This window comes from Caretta caretta, chromosome 1, assembly GCF_965140235.1.
Source record: "Caretta caretta isolate rCarCar2 chromosome 1, rCarCar1.hap1, whole genome shotgun sequence".
Taxonomy (NCBI): domain Eukaryota; kingdom Metazoa; phylum Chordata; order Testudines; family Cheloniidae; genus Caretta; species Caretta caretta.
In genome coordinates, this window is record NC_134206.1 from 122061274 (window position 1) to 122081845 (window position 20572).

General features: G+C 40.0%; 1 protein-coding gene across 1 annotated transcript in view; it reads right to left on the reverse strand.

Moving 5' to 3' along the window:
* Nucleotides 1–20572, reverse strand: part of GABRB3 (gamma-aminobutyric acid type A receptor subunit beta3) — a 155314-nt gene that overhangs the window by 35848 nt on the left and 98894 nt on the right. The window contains exon 4 of the mRNA XM_048858816.2: nucleotides 151–371. Coding sequence (XP_048714773.1) covers nucleotides 151–371 — 221 coding nt within the window. The remainder of the gene's footprint in view (nucleotides 1–150; nucleotides 372–20572) is intronic.

The window sequence follows — 20572 nt, forward strand, 5'->3', positions numbered from 1 at the left end:
AGTGTGTTATTTATTTTCTACCGACATCTTTCAGGGTTACTGTGAAGGTTACATAATATGCTACATACAGTGTGTAATAACCTTGTACCAGGAAACAAATATCAACAGTACGAAACAATGGCTATGAAATCTTCATCATAAAGTACAGACCTGAGGCCATACAGCACTGTTCCATCTGGATGAAGGCGAATCATTCGATTTTTCACTGTAACTCCATGCACAAATGACTTCTTGTCATTTAAAAAGTAAGTGTCAGGCACCCAGAGTTGATCTGCCACTCGATTATCAAGCGTAAGGTTGAGAGGTATCCCAGCATAGGCTAGTCTCTTATCTCTCCAGTATTGTTGAAAATACATTGTTAAGGTATAATCCTGGTGGTGAAAAGGAGAAGAAAAAAACCCCCTGAAGTCAGTGCTTGATTAGTGAGTCAATAATTCATTACTGAGGAAACAAACTTTACATATTTGGTGACACCTTGTATAAAAAATAAATTCTTACTAACACTAGTTTAACATCCTCATTGTTCCCTGTTATCAATTTTAGCTACATTTTGAGTTACATTTACCTTGCAAAAAAACAATTTAGACATGAAAGCTTTAAATAATGTTAAAGAATTTAGGAATGGTTTCAATTAAGTTTAAATGTGTATTTCAAAACCTCTAGCAAATTAAACTTCTTTTGATATCTTTCCTTTCTCTCTCTCTCTTTTTTCCCTCCCACAAATTACCACTATAAATTGTGTGATAGCTTCATAATAAGAGAGAGATGAAGGGTGTTTCATGGGGTGGGTAACTAAATAGTAGGTAAATATTGTTACAATTCCCATTTTACAGATTGTGAAACAGACACAGATAGGACCAAATTGCCAGTCTCTGGCACCCCATGCAAAATATTTTGAACAGCAGTCAAAATTATAACAGAAAGCAAAATTGGAAAGGTGCAGTGTGCCTATACAATGAGAATATATGCTGGCATAGTGTAAAGATTCTACCACCATGAGTTAGGCTGGCTGCAATATACATAAGCAGTAGGTAAACCCTAGCTAACATTCTACTAGTCTGATTATACTAGTTTCTATATTTGATTTTCATGGCTTTGTGTGTAGAGTCAATTGAAGGTGCTGGGTACTTGGCATTTTTGAAAATCAATTCTCTTATTTAGGAGCCTAAACATGGATATAGGAGCCAAACTTTATTCAACCATTTTAATAAATCTTTTCCTGTTTTAAGATGTTACAAATTTTACTTGATCATGCCAGTAATAAAACCACACTTAACATGCTGGGAAGAGGTTCCCAGCCTCTGTGATAAACCATAAGCTATGTGGTTCATGTGCTGAATCTAGGACAGTGGTTTTCAATCTCGGGTCTGCAGACTATGTCTAAGGGATCTGCAAAAGGTTATCATTACCATCGAACGATGGTTTTCAACCAGTGGTCCACAGACCCCCTAGAGGGTCCGCACCTCCATGTGAAATTTTTTAGGTGTCTGCAAATGAAAAATGATGTAGGATATTATACAAAAACATAAAAATGCATGTGGATATTTTATAACACTAGGTAAATAAGTTAGTCAAAATGAATTTCATACTAAGATTTTCTGTTCAGACAAAGGGAAAACAAATCTTCAAAATATCTTCTTTTCCATCTATTTTAAAATTTGATGGGGCATTTTCTTTTTAGGATCCTTTATTTTCAAAATTCTTTGTATGAAAACCAAATTGATTATTCAAGACAAAACAGAAAATTTGTGTTTAGACCTTATAATATTGTTACTATATTTACAATAAAAACACAAACATTGCCTATTAAAATACTGATTTTCAATAATATACAAGTGCTTTATATAGCAAAAATATTCACGTAGCACTGAGAAGTTAATGTAATTTCCAAAAAGATATTTAAACAGTGAACTAGAGCTGTGCAAGCCCCAAGATATCCATTTGCATGTGGTTTAGCAAACTGGTGATACAAAAACCCTCAGGCTTGCTTCTCTCAGGTTGGGTGGGAATTATCATCAATGAATCTAAGTAAAATTGTTAGGGCTAGTGGCAGCCTGTATGTCCATTTTTGGGAAACTGTTTCATGCTGAGAAATCCTAGTTTCAGGCATCAATCCTACCCAGTGCTTTAATCAGACCCAAACATTCCTCCTCAGAATCGAACAAAACTACTAATCCCGTTCAACATTCAGAGTTCTTGGGATTTTTATCGAGTGAATCATTCTCTTTAATGAGGCAAGATATCTTGCTTTAAGAAACTGTTTTTAATTGCTTGGCAAATACAGTATTCTAGTCATTGGGTAAGTTGTTCACTTTCTAGAAGCTAAGAGCGTTTAAAACAAAGGAACCAAATGGTAGGAGAAAAGAGGTCCTTGTGGAACTGAGTGCAGTTCATGCTTTAAAGGCCAAATCTGACATGCCTGTTGAGAATAACCTGATCCAATCTTTTGGTTGAAAAGCTTTTCTTAGTGGGACTAATCATCATCACTCATCAAAGGAAAAGATTTATGCTGCTCTCAGTGCATGTGCATAGCTCCTATTAGTGCACCAGGAGGACCATATATCTCCTCCCGTTCTGATGTTGATGAATAAGAACAAATACATTCTCTACCAGTTGTGGCTTGATTAATGTATGTTTCTATTAATCATAAAGATAGCACAGTACTTTATTTTGCTTCAAATGTCCAACGTCAGGAGACTGTGAATTAGTGAAATATTGGACACATACAGAGTATTGTAAAATTCATAATATATAATAAAATGTGTTTTGCATAACCTAGAAGGAGCAGAAAAAAAGGCACAAAACCACTAGCGTGATCTGTTACTGCACTGAAAGAGTAACCAGCTGTCACTCACATGTAATTGAAACAGAGCATCTGAACTATAGGAAAGGGAATTTCAAGAAGAACCCTTTTGCATGATATAAGATACATGCTAACAGCTAGCCGATTGCCCTAATTAGCTGATGAGTTAGATGAGGTGGCATGAAACCAGGTACTTTTCCAGGTATTTTTCCATCAGAAATTCATTACAATCAAAATAATTCTACATGAAACTTGGCAAATTCTGATGGAAAAAATGTTTCCATTGAAGGTAAAAGTATGAAGTTATAGATGTGATAAAACTGCTGAAATTACTCTGATAGAAAATGAGTACGAAAAGGGTGGGCATTAGCGGTCACATCCTCAACTTCTGCAAAACAGCGTAGCTCCACTCACTTCAATGAAGTTACACTGATTTGTACCAGATTAGGATCAATACCTACATGCGGCTACTAGCGAAGTGGAAAGATATCATGAACTCATGAACCAACAATATGCAAATAACATGCTGCTCTCAAGTAACACCGTTGTCTCTTTGCTGGCCTAGTGAGTGGATGAGATTAGCTGGATTAAGTGAATGAAGAACAACTGGTTGAAGCTCAACCGAACAAGACAGAGGTTATGCTGGTTAGCAGAGGAAAGTATTTTGAGGGGTTTTTAGACACAATGCAGTTTTCACTGGCTGAAAATGCACAAGCAACTGGACAATTCCACTTGCAGTTTAGGAGTGCTCCTGAATGCTTTGCTGATGCATGATGCATTTTCATGGAGCGACATCTGCAAGTAACATGCTCTGTCATCTATGGCTGGATAGAAGGCTGCATCTCATGCTGATGAATGATAACCTAGCCTCAGGTTTTGTTACCTCTTGGTTGGACTATTTCTATAGTCCATGAAGCTGTTAGCCTCACAAAATACCAGCTGGTACAGAATACAGTAGCCTGTCTCCTCACTAGCACCACTGGTTTCCATAAGCACATCAAACCATGATGTTGGCTTCCCAAATTCAAAGGACTCAGCCATTACCTTCAAGGCACTCAATGGTTTGGGCCCAGCCTACCTAAAAGACTGCCCAAAGCTTCAAGATGAGGATGGCAGCTGGTAGCTCCTATCCTCAGGTACAGTAGAATTCTCCAGTGCAAGGACAAAGCTTGTCGTGCAGGAGACAGCACGAGACGAGTCCAAGACTGTAGGAATTCATTCCACAGGAATTAAATGCCACAACAAATCTCACTACCTTTTGTTTCCAGTGCAAGGTGCACTTCTTTGACCTTGCTTTTGTGAATATAAACACATAGTACAGGTATATATTATACATTTTTTTTCATTACAATTTTTTGTTGAGGAGAAGGGAGAATGAAAGAACCAAACATAGCAGATAATATTCCCATTACTTCCAGAAGGTGTTCAGCTACAATGGTGATGAGGGCCATGTAAGAACCTGAATAGAATAGAATAGAATGTGCCTATGCTCTTTGAAAGTATTATCCATTATCTCCAACACATGTGAATAAGTGAGCATAATACAGTCTTACAAAATATATCCTTATGTATGCTGCCGGCGATTATGGTAATTAAATAAATATTCCCCAAATGGTACCTCTCTTTACAGACTGAACACATCTGTAGAAAGTACACTGTATTATTTATTCTTACATAGCTTTTCAGCCAGTCAAAACCTACTATAGTTACTAATCTACTAATGAACTATAATATATTAAGTATAAACAGAAAAGAACTGATTTCCTATTACAAAGTAGTTATTTTTGGCTTTACCTTCAATGCTCCATAAAATGAAAACAAATATAAATAAATATATAATAATTTGCATGTCAAAAATAACATTAACAATATGTACCACAGCAGTAATACCATAAAATTTGCAATTACACTTTATAGTCCATTTTAGGGTTCTACACATGGAGGATGTTAACAAACTGGCCATTTATTGTAGAAAATGGTGTATGTCTCCAAATTATTGTTAATAGAGTATTATAGTTAATAATCACAATAGCTTATAATATTAATATAACTATTAATGATTTTAAATTATTTGTTAAAAATATTTATTATGGTGTTCCTGAGGATTGATTTATACCTTCTTGAAATGCAAAAACTTTTCTTAGATTTATTCTTTAATGTAAATACACGTCAAATCCTTTCTTGGCCTACAGGGAAATGGAATTATCCCCAACTGTTTTAAACAATTTATTTTTGAATGGAACCATACAGCTCATTCATTCAAAGGAAAAATAAACCAGGAAAATCCATCTAGTAGTCTCCCCATAACTTAAATATGGATTCTGTAGAGTAAGGGGCATATTTTTAAAGCCTCAATCAGGGACTGAACTACATGATTCCCATTAAAGCTAATGAGAGCTAAATTCCTGTATTCTGTACTTTGAAAACATGCTTCTGACTTTTCACACCCTACTAGGCACACCAGCATACACATGAGGGATTCAAGAAATTTACAAGTGCATTTCAGAATTTTTTGTAATAAAATTTCAGTTAAATAGATATATAATAAAAAACACACACACTGGTCAGCACTGAAAAAGTCAGCATTCACCAACAGTTGCCTTGCACAGTGTTACGTGAGGTTACCACAGTTTTTTTCCTTAGGAGATATCTGTAATGACAGTTCATATATTTATTTTTGTTAGTTAACAGTAAGAAGAGAGAAAAAGAAAAATAGGGCTGTCAAGCGATTTCAAAAAGTAATCGTAATTAATCATGCGATTAATTGCACTGTTAATAAAAGAATACCATTTATTTTAAATATTTTTGATGTTTTCTACATGTCAAATATATTTCAATTACAACACAGAATACAAAGTGTACAGTGCTTACTTTATATTTATTTTTATTACAAATATTTGCACTGTAAAAAAGAAACAAAAGAAATAGTATTTTTCAAGATACAAGAACTGTAGTGCAATCTCTTTATCATGAAAGTTGAACTTACAAATGTAGAATTATTTTTAAAAACCTGCATTCCAGGCGACATGCGTCCATGCTGATCAAGGGTTCTGCTCGATAACAATCCAAAGCAGTGTGGACCGACACATGTTCATTTTCATTATCTGAGTTAGATGCCACTAGCAGAAGGTTGCCTTTCTTTTTTGGTGGTGCAAATTCTGTAGTTTCCGCATTGGAGTGTTGCTCTTTTAAGAATTCTGAAAGCGTGCTCCACACCTCATCCCTCTCAGATTTTGGAAGGCACTTCAGATTCTTAAACCTCGGGTCGAGTGTTGTAACTATCTTTAGAAATCTCATATTGGTACTGTCATAAATATAAAGGGAAGGGTAAACACCTTTAAAATCCCTCCTGGCCAGAGGAAAAACCCTTTCACCTGTAAAGGGTTAAGAAGCTAGGATAACCTCGCTGGCACCTGACCAAAATGACCAATGAGGAGACCAGATACTTTCAAAAGCTGGAGGAGTGAGAAACAAAGGCTCTCTCTGTCTGTGTGATGCTTTTGCCGGGGACAGAACAGGAATGGAGTCTTAGAACTTAGTAAGTAATCTAGCTAGAGATGCGCTAGCTTCTGTTTTCTTTAAATGGCTGAGAAAATAAGCTGTGCTGAATGGAATGTAGATTCCTGTTTTTCTGTCTTTTTGTAACTTAAGATTTTGCCTAGAGGGATTCTCTATGTTTTTAATCTTACAGCCTGTAAGGTATTTACCATCCTGATTTTACAGAGGTGATTCTTTTTACTTTTTCTTCTATTAAAATTTTTCTTTTAAGAATCTGATTGCTTTTTCATTATTCTAAGATCCAAGGGTTTGGGTCTGTGTTCACCTGTGCAAACTGATGAGGATTTTTATCAAGCCTTCCCCAGGAAAGGAGGTGTAAAGGTAAGGGAGGCGTTAAGGTAATTTGAACAATAATAATGCTATGTAAACCTCACACTTAGCTTTCTCCCCAAGATTTTCTGTTCATGATGGTTCCCAGCTGAGACCTCTCTTTTATAGACCCTGGTTTCCTCTGCCTCCTAACGAGTCTCTGTCCATCCCATTCCACTATATCCTGGTGGAGTTAAAAAGCCACATCTACCTCAATGAGTCAACAAAAGTTATCTAGCAGTGTTAGGGTTGTTCAGCCATGTCCTTACAAGGAAAGTACTAATTTAATGTATACTGAAACTGTAGGATTACTAACAGAGAAATAATGACGGGATGGAAGCATGTCACACATTCCCCCAGCAAGAGAATTGTCCTCCCTGGTTAAAATATTGCTCTATTACCAAAAGAAATTCAATGCTAAAGCATCTTGATTAATATCAAAGAGTAAAATTTTCAAAGTACCTAAGTCCCATTGAAAGCTAATGAGACTTAGGTTCTCAAGTCACTTAGGCACTTTTGAAAATTTAGTCTTAAATTGCTGTCTTGGTTAGGTGTGGAAAGGTCTTTCTACACAGACTTGCCCTCCTATGCATTTCTTGCATCTCGATACTTTGGCGTGGAGCAAGCTTTGCATGTTGATCCCTGGCATTGTGAAAGGCACTGGCCTTAAACACTGGTAATGGAAACATTATCCTCTGTCAAGCACATCTCAGATAAACTGAAATGCTCGAGTCCTGTAAACATCAAGTTCTGACTCGAAACACTGAAGCACTCTGTGATTATGCAGTGAGACACCCTCTTCCCTGACTACAAGGCATGTCTGTTGTTTGGCACTCCTTGTAGCATTTGGGACTGGACACTGCTTACCCACCAGCCATGGAGAGCTCATAATACCAGACAGAAGTACTGGGGGCCTCCTAATGAAGCATGATTGGGCCCCTGTGGAGTGATTGGGCACCTGTGTGCTGAAGCTGAAAGCATCCGTAGAACATATGCATGGATTTTATGGATCCCCATGAGGTCTGGCTGCACTGAGGCTTTCGGGACACAGGTACACCAAATACCTTGAAAAAAAAAAGGCTGATTCTAAGGCTCTCAAGGAAGCAGCTTATTTTTGACACTTTGTTACAAGATTTACATGATTTTCTTTTTATCTTCTTTTGATTAGAGCTGTGTGAATAACTGATATTTTGGTTTACTGGCCATACCAAAACACTGAAAAAAAATAATTCAAATAAACCTGAAATATAGTGTGTGTATGATATACAAACTTTTTCAGTGAACCAAAAAATTGGAGAAAAAAATTGTTTGAGGCCAAACAAAACATTTCATTGCATTTTTCAAGGTATTGCCTTTTTATTTTATTTTTTTAAATAATACAAGTGAAGCACATTTCAAAATGAAAAGTTTCTCCACACCAAAATATAAAAAAAAATTCATTTTGAAAATACTGAAACAAAACATTTGGATTTTTTCAGGGTGTTTTCACTCCGCCCTCCAATCCCCTCCCCCTGCCAAACCAATTTGATGAATTTGACATGAATTCATGAAATATTTCAGTTGACCTGAATCTGCATTTTTCACCACAAAAAGTATCAGTCAAAAAAAAGAATTCAGCTAGCTCTATTGCTGCACACAGAGGGCAGAGTATAAATATGCAGCCTCTGAGAAGCAACTTGATTCTGGAGACAGAGAAAGTTTCCAGCATATTTCATGTTCAGGAAGCCTCTTTTCCATCTGCAGTTGAATGTGTGGGAAGAGAGGCTTGCCATGGCCATCATATGTTTAAGGCACCCACTTGAAAATGTTGGTTATCATCTTGTGCATTATGGTTTCTTGCGTTCATCAGTGGTCTGTGGTAACACTCAGAGCTGGACCTTATCCTTGATGTTTTTAAACAGGCAGGTGTGGGAGTCGGAGGCAGCAGGTTTATCTTGGCTCCCTCACTTCAAGATTTGCTCATAGCTCATGTTGAATGTCTGCACTTCTCCTCAATGTATGGTTGTGTGAACATGCTCTGCCCCAGGCTACTGCCCTGTGGTATGCCAACATGCTGAGCAACCAAAAATGCCTTCTCCAAAGTGTTTGTCACATACTCAGCATGTATAAATGTTCTGAGGGAGGTTGCCATATCAACCGCTGTTAGGCATTCCGCTTGCAAAGGGAGGATGGTTGACATAGCAACCAGGCAAAGATGCCTACCATTCGGCATGTGAAAGAAAGAAGGTGGCTATAGCTGTTATGTAAAGCCTCTGCTCAACTGCAATTGTAAGATCTGTAACTTGTATCATTAACTTTTTTGCAAACTTTGTAACTTCAGTTATTGTTAGCATAGCCATTTAAGTTTTGTAACCTTTGCAAGCTTTGTACCTTTTCAGTTACCACTGGTATGAACCTCCAAACTTTGCAATATTCAGAGAGTGTGTGAACAAGGGAGTGTGTGGGGGAGATAAGGGAGTGTGAACAAAGGCGTGAATGTGGGACTGGGCGGAGAGGAACTGCAAGGAGAAAAGAGCCTGGAGACAGGAGACAGGTGTATCTGATGTAATCTGCCCTGAGAAGGCAATCATGGGGTGCTGTAAAGAAAAGAAGAACCTGGTATGCATGAAAGGAACTGGTCTGGAAATGCTTCTCGGTGACGGACACAAAAGGAAAACTCCATGTACGTGACAGGAGCCACTCAGTTCCAGCATGGCGATAGGCATGCACACAAACCCTCTGCTTCTTCTTGACCTGCTCACCTGCCCAGATCCGTGACCTCAGGTGGACACACACTTCTCAGCTTCCCATGCGGTCTCCAGTAACTCTCCGCCTGTGTAAGTGTGTGAGTGCAGGAGGGTATGAACGCGGTGAATGTGTGCATGTATAAATAAGCTCCATCCCTTTTCTGTCTGACCCAACAGCGGCATCGTAATAAAACTCATACAAGTGTGACCCTGGGTTGGTTTTTAGGGGAACAGAGGTAACAATAGCAACAGAAGAGAAGCTTTCTCTGAACAGCAAGAGAGGAAATGCCCGGGCACCCAATATTAGTCCTTCACTTTGTTATGTTGGTGTCTTGAGAGAGGGTGGTTACACAAGGGTGTTAGCTCTCCTGAGGCTGGATATTGTCTTTTCTTCCTATGTTCACAGTAATGTCATGGCATGTCTTCCCAGCCTCGGTGTTTCCTACCCAAAATTGGAGGATTGTCTGGCAAGAGAGCTGGTGCTTGAAGTGTATTTTGGCGTATAAGCACAGAGAAAGAGCCTTTGCAAATGTTTCAGCAGAGTGTCAATCAAGCCTGCAACAGAGTCACTCTGGGTTATTGTAGTCATGTCAGTCCCAGGATATTAGAGAGACAAGGTTGGTGAAGTGATATCTTTTATTGGATCAACTTCTGTTGGTGTGAGAGAGAAGGTTTCCAGCCACACAGAGCTCTTCTTCATGTCTGGGAAAGATATTAAGAATGTCACAGCTAAATACAAGATCAAACAGATAGTTTAGCATAAGCAGTTAGCACATATTCTAAGCAACCACTCAAGGTGAAGTGACCCATAAACACTGCTGTAGTCATAGGGAAAAAAAGGGAGTTAGTGGGTTGCAGATTGTTGCGATAAACCATAAATCCATGTCTTTACTAAAACCATGATTTTTAGTGTCTAGCAATGTTATGAACTGGATGTTAATGGGCCACTTCACCTTAAGAATATGTGTTATTTATGCTAAACTATCTGTTTAATCTTGTATTTAGCTGTGACAGTTTTAGGCTATGTCTACACTAGACAGCTTACAGAGGCACAGCTGTACCGATGCAGCTGCGCCACTGTAAGATCTCCCATGTAGCCACTCTATGCCGACAGGAGAAGCTTTCCCGCTTCCTGCTGACATAGTGCTGTGCACACTACCACTTATGCCAACATAACTTATTTTGCTCAGGGGGTGTTGGTAAGTTTTGCCAACATAAGTGGTAGTGTATACATGGCCTTAGTATATTTCCCAGACTTGAAGAAGAGCTCTCTGTAACTCAAAACCTTGTCTCTCTCACCAACAGAAGTTGGTCCACTAAAAGATATTACACCTCACCCACCTTGTCTCACTCTGGGTTATTAAATCATCTGCAGCTGGGGACAGGGAAAAGATTTCTTTAAGATTTCCTCCCTGATCCAGAATATCATCTGTCCCACAAGGCCTGCTGAGACCTCAGCAACCTGGAGTTTCCAGTCACCATGGATAGATAGCAGAAGATATCCCACATCCCTTGCCCCGTGCCGCTTCCCGCAGCCCCCATTGCCTGGAGCAGCAAACTGAGGCCAGTGGGAGCCGCGATCGGCCGAACCTGTGGATGCGGCAGGTAAACAAACCAGCCCAGCCCGCCCGGGGGCTTACCCTGGTGGGCCATGTGCCAAAAGTTGCTCATCCCTGCCTTATACTTTAGAAGTGTAATACCCTCATTGATCTGGTGGCAGAGAGGTAGCCCAGTGTCAGAAATATGCCAGTTTGATGTACCCCTGGGAGCCCACCTACAAACTTGGTGGTAAGATGGAAATAAAATCCACTTGATGTATGGACAGCTAAGATATAAAATTTCAAATGATGGAATCCTCCTGAAAAAAACAACAAAGGAGAAAAGAAATAGGAATATCTACTGCCTAGATACAACAACATAGAGCACTATAGAAAACCGTATGAGAGATATAGTTAGGAACACAAATATCCTAGAAAACTACAGATCAGATAGAAAAATAACCTTAAGCAGAGCAAGGCACTGAAGTTGATTTGTGCAGCACAAATACACTTTGCTTTTTTAAAAAAAGTTGACAGAATCTCAAGAAAATAGTTACATTTAATTTCATTAATTTAAATACTGATTAGAACCTAAGGAAAAATGCAGTTTTATTAGCCTTCAGCTGTTCAAGTGACTGACGCAGCAACAGTCAATGAGAGCTTCTTATCTGACTTCAGTGAAAAAAGAATAGTGGTTAAATGTGCTATAACTCCTAGACAAGAGAGGAATGTGCCACCTGCAATTTGGGGAAGTTAGCTGCTACCCTATTATTCTAGAGGTGTGGGAGTTCTTGCCACTTATGAGCTGGGAGCCAAAGAATTAGGATATGTACCTGTGGGAAAAGAAGGAATTTTCATGTTTCTAGTTCTTAGAATACCTCTTTGGTATTACCTGAAATACCCCTATATTGTAAATTTGGGGTGGGATACAACTACATGAGTTGATGCAACTTGATTTGTTTATTCAATACTTTCCTACCTCCAAGGAAGTGTTGTATAGATAAATTTGTTAATGTTTGCAAACTACTCAGTACTACACTGACGGGGACCATATAAGAACCTTCATAGATAGCTCCACAAACTCAATTATGTTTTAAATATCATAATCATATATGCATAGTGTTGGACCTATCATTTTATAACATAAAACATCAAAACTGACCTGCACAATTTTCAATAAAAACGGGGTATTTAACGTTTATCAGAGCTGTGCAAACAGTCCAGCCTGCTCTCACTGTGTAATTCAAAATACATATTTATAGAGGGCACTTCATAACTCATGCAATGTTCTCTTACTCAAGATTTTAAAAATAAAACAGAAGTATATTTGCATACATTGAACTAAGACAAACACACCCTTAAGGTCAAACTGAAATATGTGTCTCTTCACCTTTACACATTCTGTTATAAAAGGAACATTTATGAACCTTTGGAAAGTAATTTTTGAGATTTAGGGCTAAAACTGGTGAGGTCTGAGCATCTCTTGCAAGCACTGAGAGCTAGGCCATATCTACGCTACAGAGTTAAGTTGACTTAAGTTACACTGATGATCATAAATTGCTGTAATTACATCACTTCTGCATGTTCACACAACACTCCTTGTGTAGGCCGTGCGTGTCCCCAGTTGGTGCTCTAGCACTGACAGAGAGCAGTGCACCATGAGTAGCTACCCACTGTGAAATTGCCACCTTCTGCCACTAAGAGTTCTCGGACTGGATCACAGTGCATCATGGGGGTGGGATCACTGTCCCAGTATTCAGTTTTCTCCGTCCCATCATTCCAAGGAAAGTGTGGGCCCCTTACTGAATGAGGGAGGCAACTTAGTGACAGAGGATGTGGAAAAAGCTAATGTGCTCAATGCTTTTTTTGCCTCTGTCTTCACTAACAAGGACAGCTCCCAGACTGCTGCGCTGGGCATCACAACATGGGGAGTAGATGGCCAGCCCTCTGTGGAGAAAGAGGTGGTTAGGAACTATTTAGAAAAGCTGGACGTGCACAAGTCCATGGAGCCGGACGAGTTGCATCCGAGAGTGCTAAAGGAATTGGCGGCTGTGATTGCAGAGCCATTGGCCATTATCTTTGAAAACTCGTGACGAACGGGGGAAGTCCCAGATGACTGGAAAAAGGCTAATGTAGTGCCAATCTTTAAAAAAGGGAAGAAGGAGGATCCTGGGAACTACAGGCCAGTCAGCCTCACCTCAGTCCCCAGAAAAATCATGGAGCAGGTCCTCAAGGAATCAATCCTGAAGCACTTACATGAGAGGAAAGTGATCAGGAACAGTCAGCATGGATTCACCAAGGGAAGGTCATGCCTGACTAATCTAATCACCTTCTATGATGAGATTACTGGTTCTGTGGATGAAGGGAAAGCAGTGGATGTATTGTTTCTTGACTTTAGCAAAGCTTTTGACATGGTCTCCCACAGTATTCTTGTCAGCAAGTTAAAGAAGTATGGGCTGGATGAATGCACTATAAGGTGGGTAGAAAGTTGGCTAGATTGTCAGGCTCAACGGGTAGTGATCAATGGCTCCATGTCTAGTTGGCAGCCGGTGTCAAGTGGAGTGCCCCAGGGGTCGGTCCTGGGGCCGGTTTTCTTCAATATCTTTATAAATGATCTGGAGGATGGTGTGGATTGCACTCTCAGCAAATTTGCGGATGATACTAAACTAGGAGGAGTGGTAGATACGCTGGAGGGCAGGGATAGGATACAGAGGGACCTAGACAAATTGGAGGATTGGGCCAAAAGAAATCTGATGAGGTTCAATAAGGATAAGTGCAGGGTCCTGCACTTAGGACGGAAGAACCCAATGCACAGCTACAAACTATGGACCGAATGGCTAGGCAGCAGTTCTGCGGAAAAGGACCTAGGGGTGACAGTGGATGAGAAGCTGGATATGAGACAGCAGTGTGCCCTTGTTGCCAAGAAAGCCAATGGCATTTTGGGATGTATAAGTAGGGGCATAGCGAGCAGATCGAGGGACTTTATTGTTCCCCTCTATTCGACATTGGTGAGGCCTCATCTGGAGTACTGTGTCCAGTTTTGGGCCCCTCACTAGAAGAAGGATGTGGATAAATTGGAGAGAGTCCAGCGAAGGGCAACCAAAATGATTAGGGGTCTGGAACACATGACTTATGAGGAGAGGCTGAGGGAACTGGGATTGTTTAGTCTGCAGAAGAGAAGAATGAGGGGGGATTTGATAGCTGCTTTCAACTACCTGAGAGGTGGTTCCAGAGAGGATGGTTCCAGACTATTCTCAGTGGTAGAAGAGGACAGAACGAGGAGTAATGGTCTCAAGTTGCAGTGGGGGAGGTTTAGGTTGGATATTAGGAAAAACTTTTTCACTAGGAGGGTGGTGAAACACTGGAATGCGTTACCTAGGGAGGTGGTAGAATCTCCTTCCTTAGAAGTTTTTAAGGTCAGGCTTGACAAAGCCCTGGCTGGGATGATTTAATTGGGGATTGGTCCTGCTTTGAGCAGGGGGTTGGACTAGATGACCTCCTGAGGTCCCTTCAACCCTGATATTCTATGATTCTATGATTCTAAGGAATTCCAACTGCGTTTTGCACCGTTTTTTGACTGCCCCCTTAAACTGTATGCCTGGCATGAAAGAATGGATTCTGCACTGCAGCCTTGTGTTGAGCGTTATGAACACAATGTTGCTGATCCTGCAGTATTTCATGAGCTGCAACTCTGACAAAGAATCTGTGGTGACTGCCCTGCTGTGTGCCATGGAAAGAAACAATTCAGGATTGATGTTGGCATTCATGGAGCAGCTGCACAAAGTGGACTGTAGCTGTTGGGCTTGGGAAACGAGCACTGAGTGGTGGGATTGCATCATTATACAGGTATGGGATGATGAGCAGTGGCTACAGAACTTTTGGATGTGCAGAGCCACCTTCCTGGAACTCTGTGCAGAGTTCACCCCTGCACTGCAGCACAAGGACTCCAAAATGAGAGCTGCCATAACAATGGAAAAGCTCGTGGCAATCAACCACTATGTGGAAGCTGGCAACCCCAGACTGCTACTGGTCAGTCGCGAATCATTTTGGAGTTGGGAAGTCCACTGTGAGGGTTGCAGTGATGCAAGTGTGCAGGGAATTAATTGCCCTCTGCGACTATGACCCTGGGCAATGTGTGGGAAATAGTGGATGGCTTTGCGGCAATAGGATTTCCTAATTGTGGCCAGGTGATAGATGGCATGCATATCCCCATTTTGGCCCAGACCACCTTGTGACGGAGTACATCAACAGAAAGGGCTACTTCTCTACGGTATTGCAGGCACTGATGGATCAACAGGTTCGTCTCCCTGACATCAACGTGGGGTAGTCAGGGAAGGTGCATGACACATGCATCTTAAGGAACACTGGTCTGTATAGAAAGCTGCAAACAGGGACTTTCTTTCCAGACTAGAAGATTCCAACAGGGGATGTGGAAATGCCCATAGTGATGCTGGGAGAACCAGCCTACTCCTTACTCCCAGGGCTGATGCAACCTTACACCAGAAACCTTGACAGCAGCAAGGAGCAATTCAACAGGCTCAGCAACTGCAGAATGATCACTGAATGTGCATTTGGCAGATTAAAGGGTTGCTGGTGCTGCCTTTTTGGTAGGTTAGACTTCAACGAGAAAAATATTCTCTTGGTCATAGCAGCCTGCTGTGCACTGCATAACATTTGTGAAGCTAAGGGGGGGGGGGAGTTTCTCCAGGAGTGGAGCATTGAGGGGGCTCACCTGGCAGCTGATTTTGAGTAGCCAAATTCCAGAGCTAGTAGAGGGGCTCAATGCAGGGGCTATTCGAATCAGGGACGCTTTGAAGCAGCATTTTGACAGTGAGCCCCAGTAATGTGTCTTTCTGTAATGCATTCAGCGGCATTGTTTACTTGCCACCTTGAAGACCCTTATGATGATTGCTGCCTGAATATTAGTTGTAGCTGCAAATGTGCTGATTGCCACTGTATATGAATTTATGCAACAACCACCACGTGTAGGACAAATAAAGAATCACTGGATTTCTAAGACTAAATTTTAAACAAACAGCAATACACAGATTTCCATTTCTTACCAGAGCGGTCATGATGGGCATTGTGGGACAAATCCTGGAGGTCACTTAGGGTGACATAAGCAAGCACCATGTCTACACTGACACGGCGTAGCTCTAACTTTGTCGCAAAAAGCTTTATGCCTCTCGTCAAGGTAGCTTTATTATGTCGGGATTGTAGGAGAGTTAAATCAGTGGGAGGAGCATTACAGTGTGCAGACCTCCACTGTTTTGTCTATGAAAGCTGACTTTTGTCAACAAAACTGTGTAATGTAGACAAGGCCCTAGACTAGAACTAAAAAGGGGACTTACACAGCAAACTGGCACTTTATTTATTTATATCAGGTGGGACAGTTTCAACAAGAGGAATAGACAGAGACCCACCCTGTTATTGAGTGGTGGCTAGGGCACCCTTCTGGGAGGTTGGAGACGTGGGTTCAAGTCCCTACTCCAAATCAGGCAGAGCAGCAATTTGAAAACATCTCACATCCCAGAAAAATACTCTAACCACTGGACTATAGATTATAGCAGGGTTTCTCTTCCTCTCTGGCTTTGTATGAGAAAGGACTGACCTGGCGTAAGTGCCTAACTCCAGAAGAGGGTTCTTGGGTGAGAATCCCAAACAGAAGGAGGCATCTCCCTCCAGCCCCAACCTAGGTGTTTAAGTCCCATTGTGGGGTGGGGCCAGAGTCTCCCTACTCAGCTTACTGGCTTCCAAGGATCACATTATTAGGCATCTTTGTCTCTCCTGGGTGCTTAGCTCAGGACTATGAAATCCAGTGGGTGGCAGGGCACCGAAAAGTTAGTTGTTACAAGACTCAATATTGAGCATTTTTCAGAGGAACAGCCGTGTTAGTCTGTATTCGCAAAAAGAAAAGGAGTACTTGTGGCACCTTAGAGACTAACCAATTTATTTGAGCATGAGCTTTCGTGAGCTACAGCTCACTTCATCAGATGTATAAGTGAGCTGTAGCTCACGAAAGCTCATGCTCAAATAAATTGGTTAGTCTCTAAGGTGCCACAAGTACTCCTTTTCTTTTTGCGAATATTGAGCATTGCAACTATCAGGAACTGGGGCCTGCAGCAGAGCTAGTCTGGAAACAGGGCCTTCACAGCCAGTCTCTGGGCATCCTAACAAATACACCTGGCCTGTATTAGGTTGCCTTATTGGCTATGCTGCCTGACTGGTTGGAAGAGTCAGCAGGCTGGCTCTTAAGCCCAGCAGCAGCAGCAGCTCAGTGACTGCTCAAACCATTTGCCCATTGCTGTGATAGCTTCTTATCTGCTTGTTCCAGCCTTAGCCCCAGCCTTAACTGGCTCCAAGTAACCTGGTCCTGACCCTTGGCTCCAATTCCTGACTCTGATCCTTGGCTCCGGCATCTGGCCTCTGATTCCAGCTCTGATCCCTTAGTGCTGATTTCTGACTTTTGTTACAGCACCTGGCCTCTGACCCTTGGCTCTGATTTCTGACTACTGACTCTGGCTCTAACCACTAGGTCTGATTTATGCTCCAATAGCTAGGCATGACCACTCATGTCCCAGTCACTGACAGCAACACCTAAATTGTTTTGTGGATCTAGCCCTGAGTGCCTTCAAATCCCAGCAGCTTCTGGACCTCACAGGATCAGGCCCTATGCTTCTACTAGTTGCTTGTGACTATTTAAACAATCAAAATATTAAACTAAACTCTGATCAAGAAAGACAACAAGAAAAGTTCAGGTGAAAGATATCATTTTTAAAATTCAACTTTAAAAGAGGTATATTTGAGTATATGTCACTGTTATAGCAAAGAGTTTACAGCGTTACAGCAAACATAAATAACGGATACATAACTATATTGGATGAAATGCTGACTTCGTTGAATTTAAGGTGAACTTTGCCATTGACTTCAATGGAGCCAGGATTTCACTCATTCATTTTTTTTTCCCCAAGACGAATTACCTTATTTTCTTTTCTATTTTCCCTTATGATCTAAAAACAAAAAATCAGTTTCAACACAAGAGCTACTTTAATTTCCAGGCCTTCTGACCCTACATCATTCTTCCTTCTGTATTTAAGTGAAATATTAAAACAAGTTGTATAGCCTGCTGTATTAAATGCACTACTCATGCTAACTTGAAAATGAATCTGAATAGATGCTTTAAAAACTTCTTATTGCTGCAGGTTGGATATATTGGTCACATGACAGCTATACTTGAAAAGCTTGGCATCAAATCAAAATAATAAATAAATGAAGCCAAGCACAGTATTCAAGGGAAACTATTATATATACACACACCTAAATATACATGTTACTTGTTTCAGAGTAGCAGCCATGTTAGTCTGTATCTGCAAAAACAACAGGAGTACTTGTGGCACCTTAGAGACTAACAAATTTATTTGAGCATAAGCCTTCGTGGGCTACAGCCCACTTCGTCAGATGCATAGAATGGAACATATGGTAAGAAGATATATATACATACAGAGAACATGAAAAGGTGGAAGTTGCCACACCAACTCTAAGAGGCTAATTAATTAAGATGCGCTATTATTAGCAGGAGAAAAAAAACTTTTGTAGTGATAATCAAGATGGTCCATTTCAGACAGTTGACAAGAAGGTGTGAGGATACTTAACATAGGGAAACAGATTTAGTTTGTGTAATGATCCAGCCACACCCAGTCTCTATTCAAGTCCAAGTTAATGGTATCTAGTTTGCAAATTAATTCCAGTTCAGCAGTTTCTCATTGGAGTCTGTTTTTGAAGCTTTTCTGTTGCAAAATTGCCACCTTTAACTCAGTTACTGAGTGACCAGAGAGGTTGAAGTGTTCTCCTACTGGCTTCTGAATGTTATGATTCCTGATGTCAGATGTGTGTCCATTTATTCATTTGCATAGAGACTGTCCGGTTTGGCCAATGTACATGGCAGAGGGGCATTGCTGGCACATGATGGCATATATCACATTGGATGTGTGAACGAGAGTTTTGTTGCAAAAAGCTGCAAAGAAGAACCCTCCCACACACATACCCATCTTTGCTATACTGGGCCTGAAGCATGTTTACAGGTAAAATAGATTGCTAAGGGAATGCCTTTGGTAATGTATGTAGAATTGAAAATGCTATAAAAATCTCCTTGTGGCTTTTCTTTTTAGCTTATTGATAATTACATAAATAGAGTAGCTTCAACTTTGAAATGTTATCCAAGATCTGAAATGGTAATTGCTACAATGTAAATGTTTAATGTACATATGAATGTAACGGAAAAAGATTATAGTATCCAGAGCACTCCTTTTAAAATGGAGTTCTCTGGTGGCGGAGTACAGTCATATATTCCTTTATCTATTTTGATTATGTAAAAAAAGAACTTGCAATGGACTATAAATAGGTTGCTTTATTCCTTTTTTTAATCTACCCATAATAAAAGTACACAAATTGCCTTTATAAGTAATTTTACATTATTATGTGTATGCAATATAGAAATAAAGAAAATGATTAACAGGGTAAGCTCTTGTGAATATATTGTACATAAAATGTTTACCTTACATATCTGAAGGTGAAATGACTAATTTTGTGTGATATGAGATTCCTCCAAAATTATTACTAATTGAAAAGACAAAATCAAAATATTTGTATTTCGTCACTATGGATACAAACACACTGAAAGCATGAAAATAAAGTTATTTTCCTTATCCAAATTGTTTTTCCTTCATTGCATCTACACTCTTATTGTAGAATGGGTGAACAGGGCTGTTTGCACAATAAAGTTCTGATAGTGTTTGATGGATATGTTGGTTTCATTGTGACTGACTATTCAAGTGCATAAATAGATAAGCATCTGCCTTATATATGTACAGGACTGAAGCCTTAGTTAGCCTAGAGTTTAGTTAGCACGGATACAGTTCACAGTCCTTGAGAAACCAGCTACATAATTTATCTATTACTGTCAAATAGCCCAAACCCTGCAAATGACACATTTTTGCTGTACCTTTTGTTTCCCATATTCTACCCGGGAGGAAAAAAAACATTCTTTCTATTCCCCCCCAGGACTTCAAATGAAAATAAACAGTTGAATAGAAGTATATTCTAACATTTACACACTTTAATGTTCTTTTTATCTGTCTCTCACACAGATTAGCACTCGAAAGAGAAGATAAAATATGACGACCAGATGGCTTCTTCATATACAAAATTCTCATCGTTGATCATCCAGCTCAGCACAGTTAGCAGTGTTTTTTGGTACTAACTATGGGACTTCAGAGCATGATTAAGTTTTTCAGAATACTGCTGAGTTGTTCATGAATTGATTTGGTTGTCCTGAGGCGTTAATAAGCATTATTATCAACTGGACAACACAAGCTAGCAATTTTAGACATCATGGCTGACAAACAATTTATGTTTCTAGTGGAAAGGAAGTACAAATTGATGTCCTGAAATACTGATGCAATTCAGTTTTGATTCAATTGGTTATGAAGATAATTTTGTACATGAAATTTTTGCAAATAGCATAAAGATATCAATGTAGAATATTTAACTGCCTGTTAGTGTTCAGGATCCTTATAGATTCCATTCCTTAATGATACTGAGTGATAGTTGTATTCATTTTAATTCAACCAACATCTGCT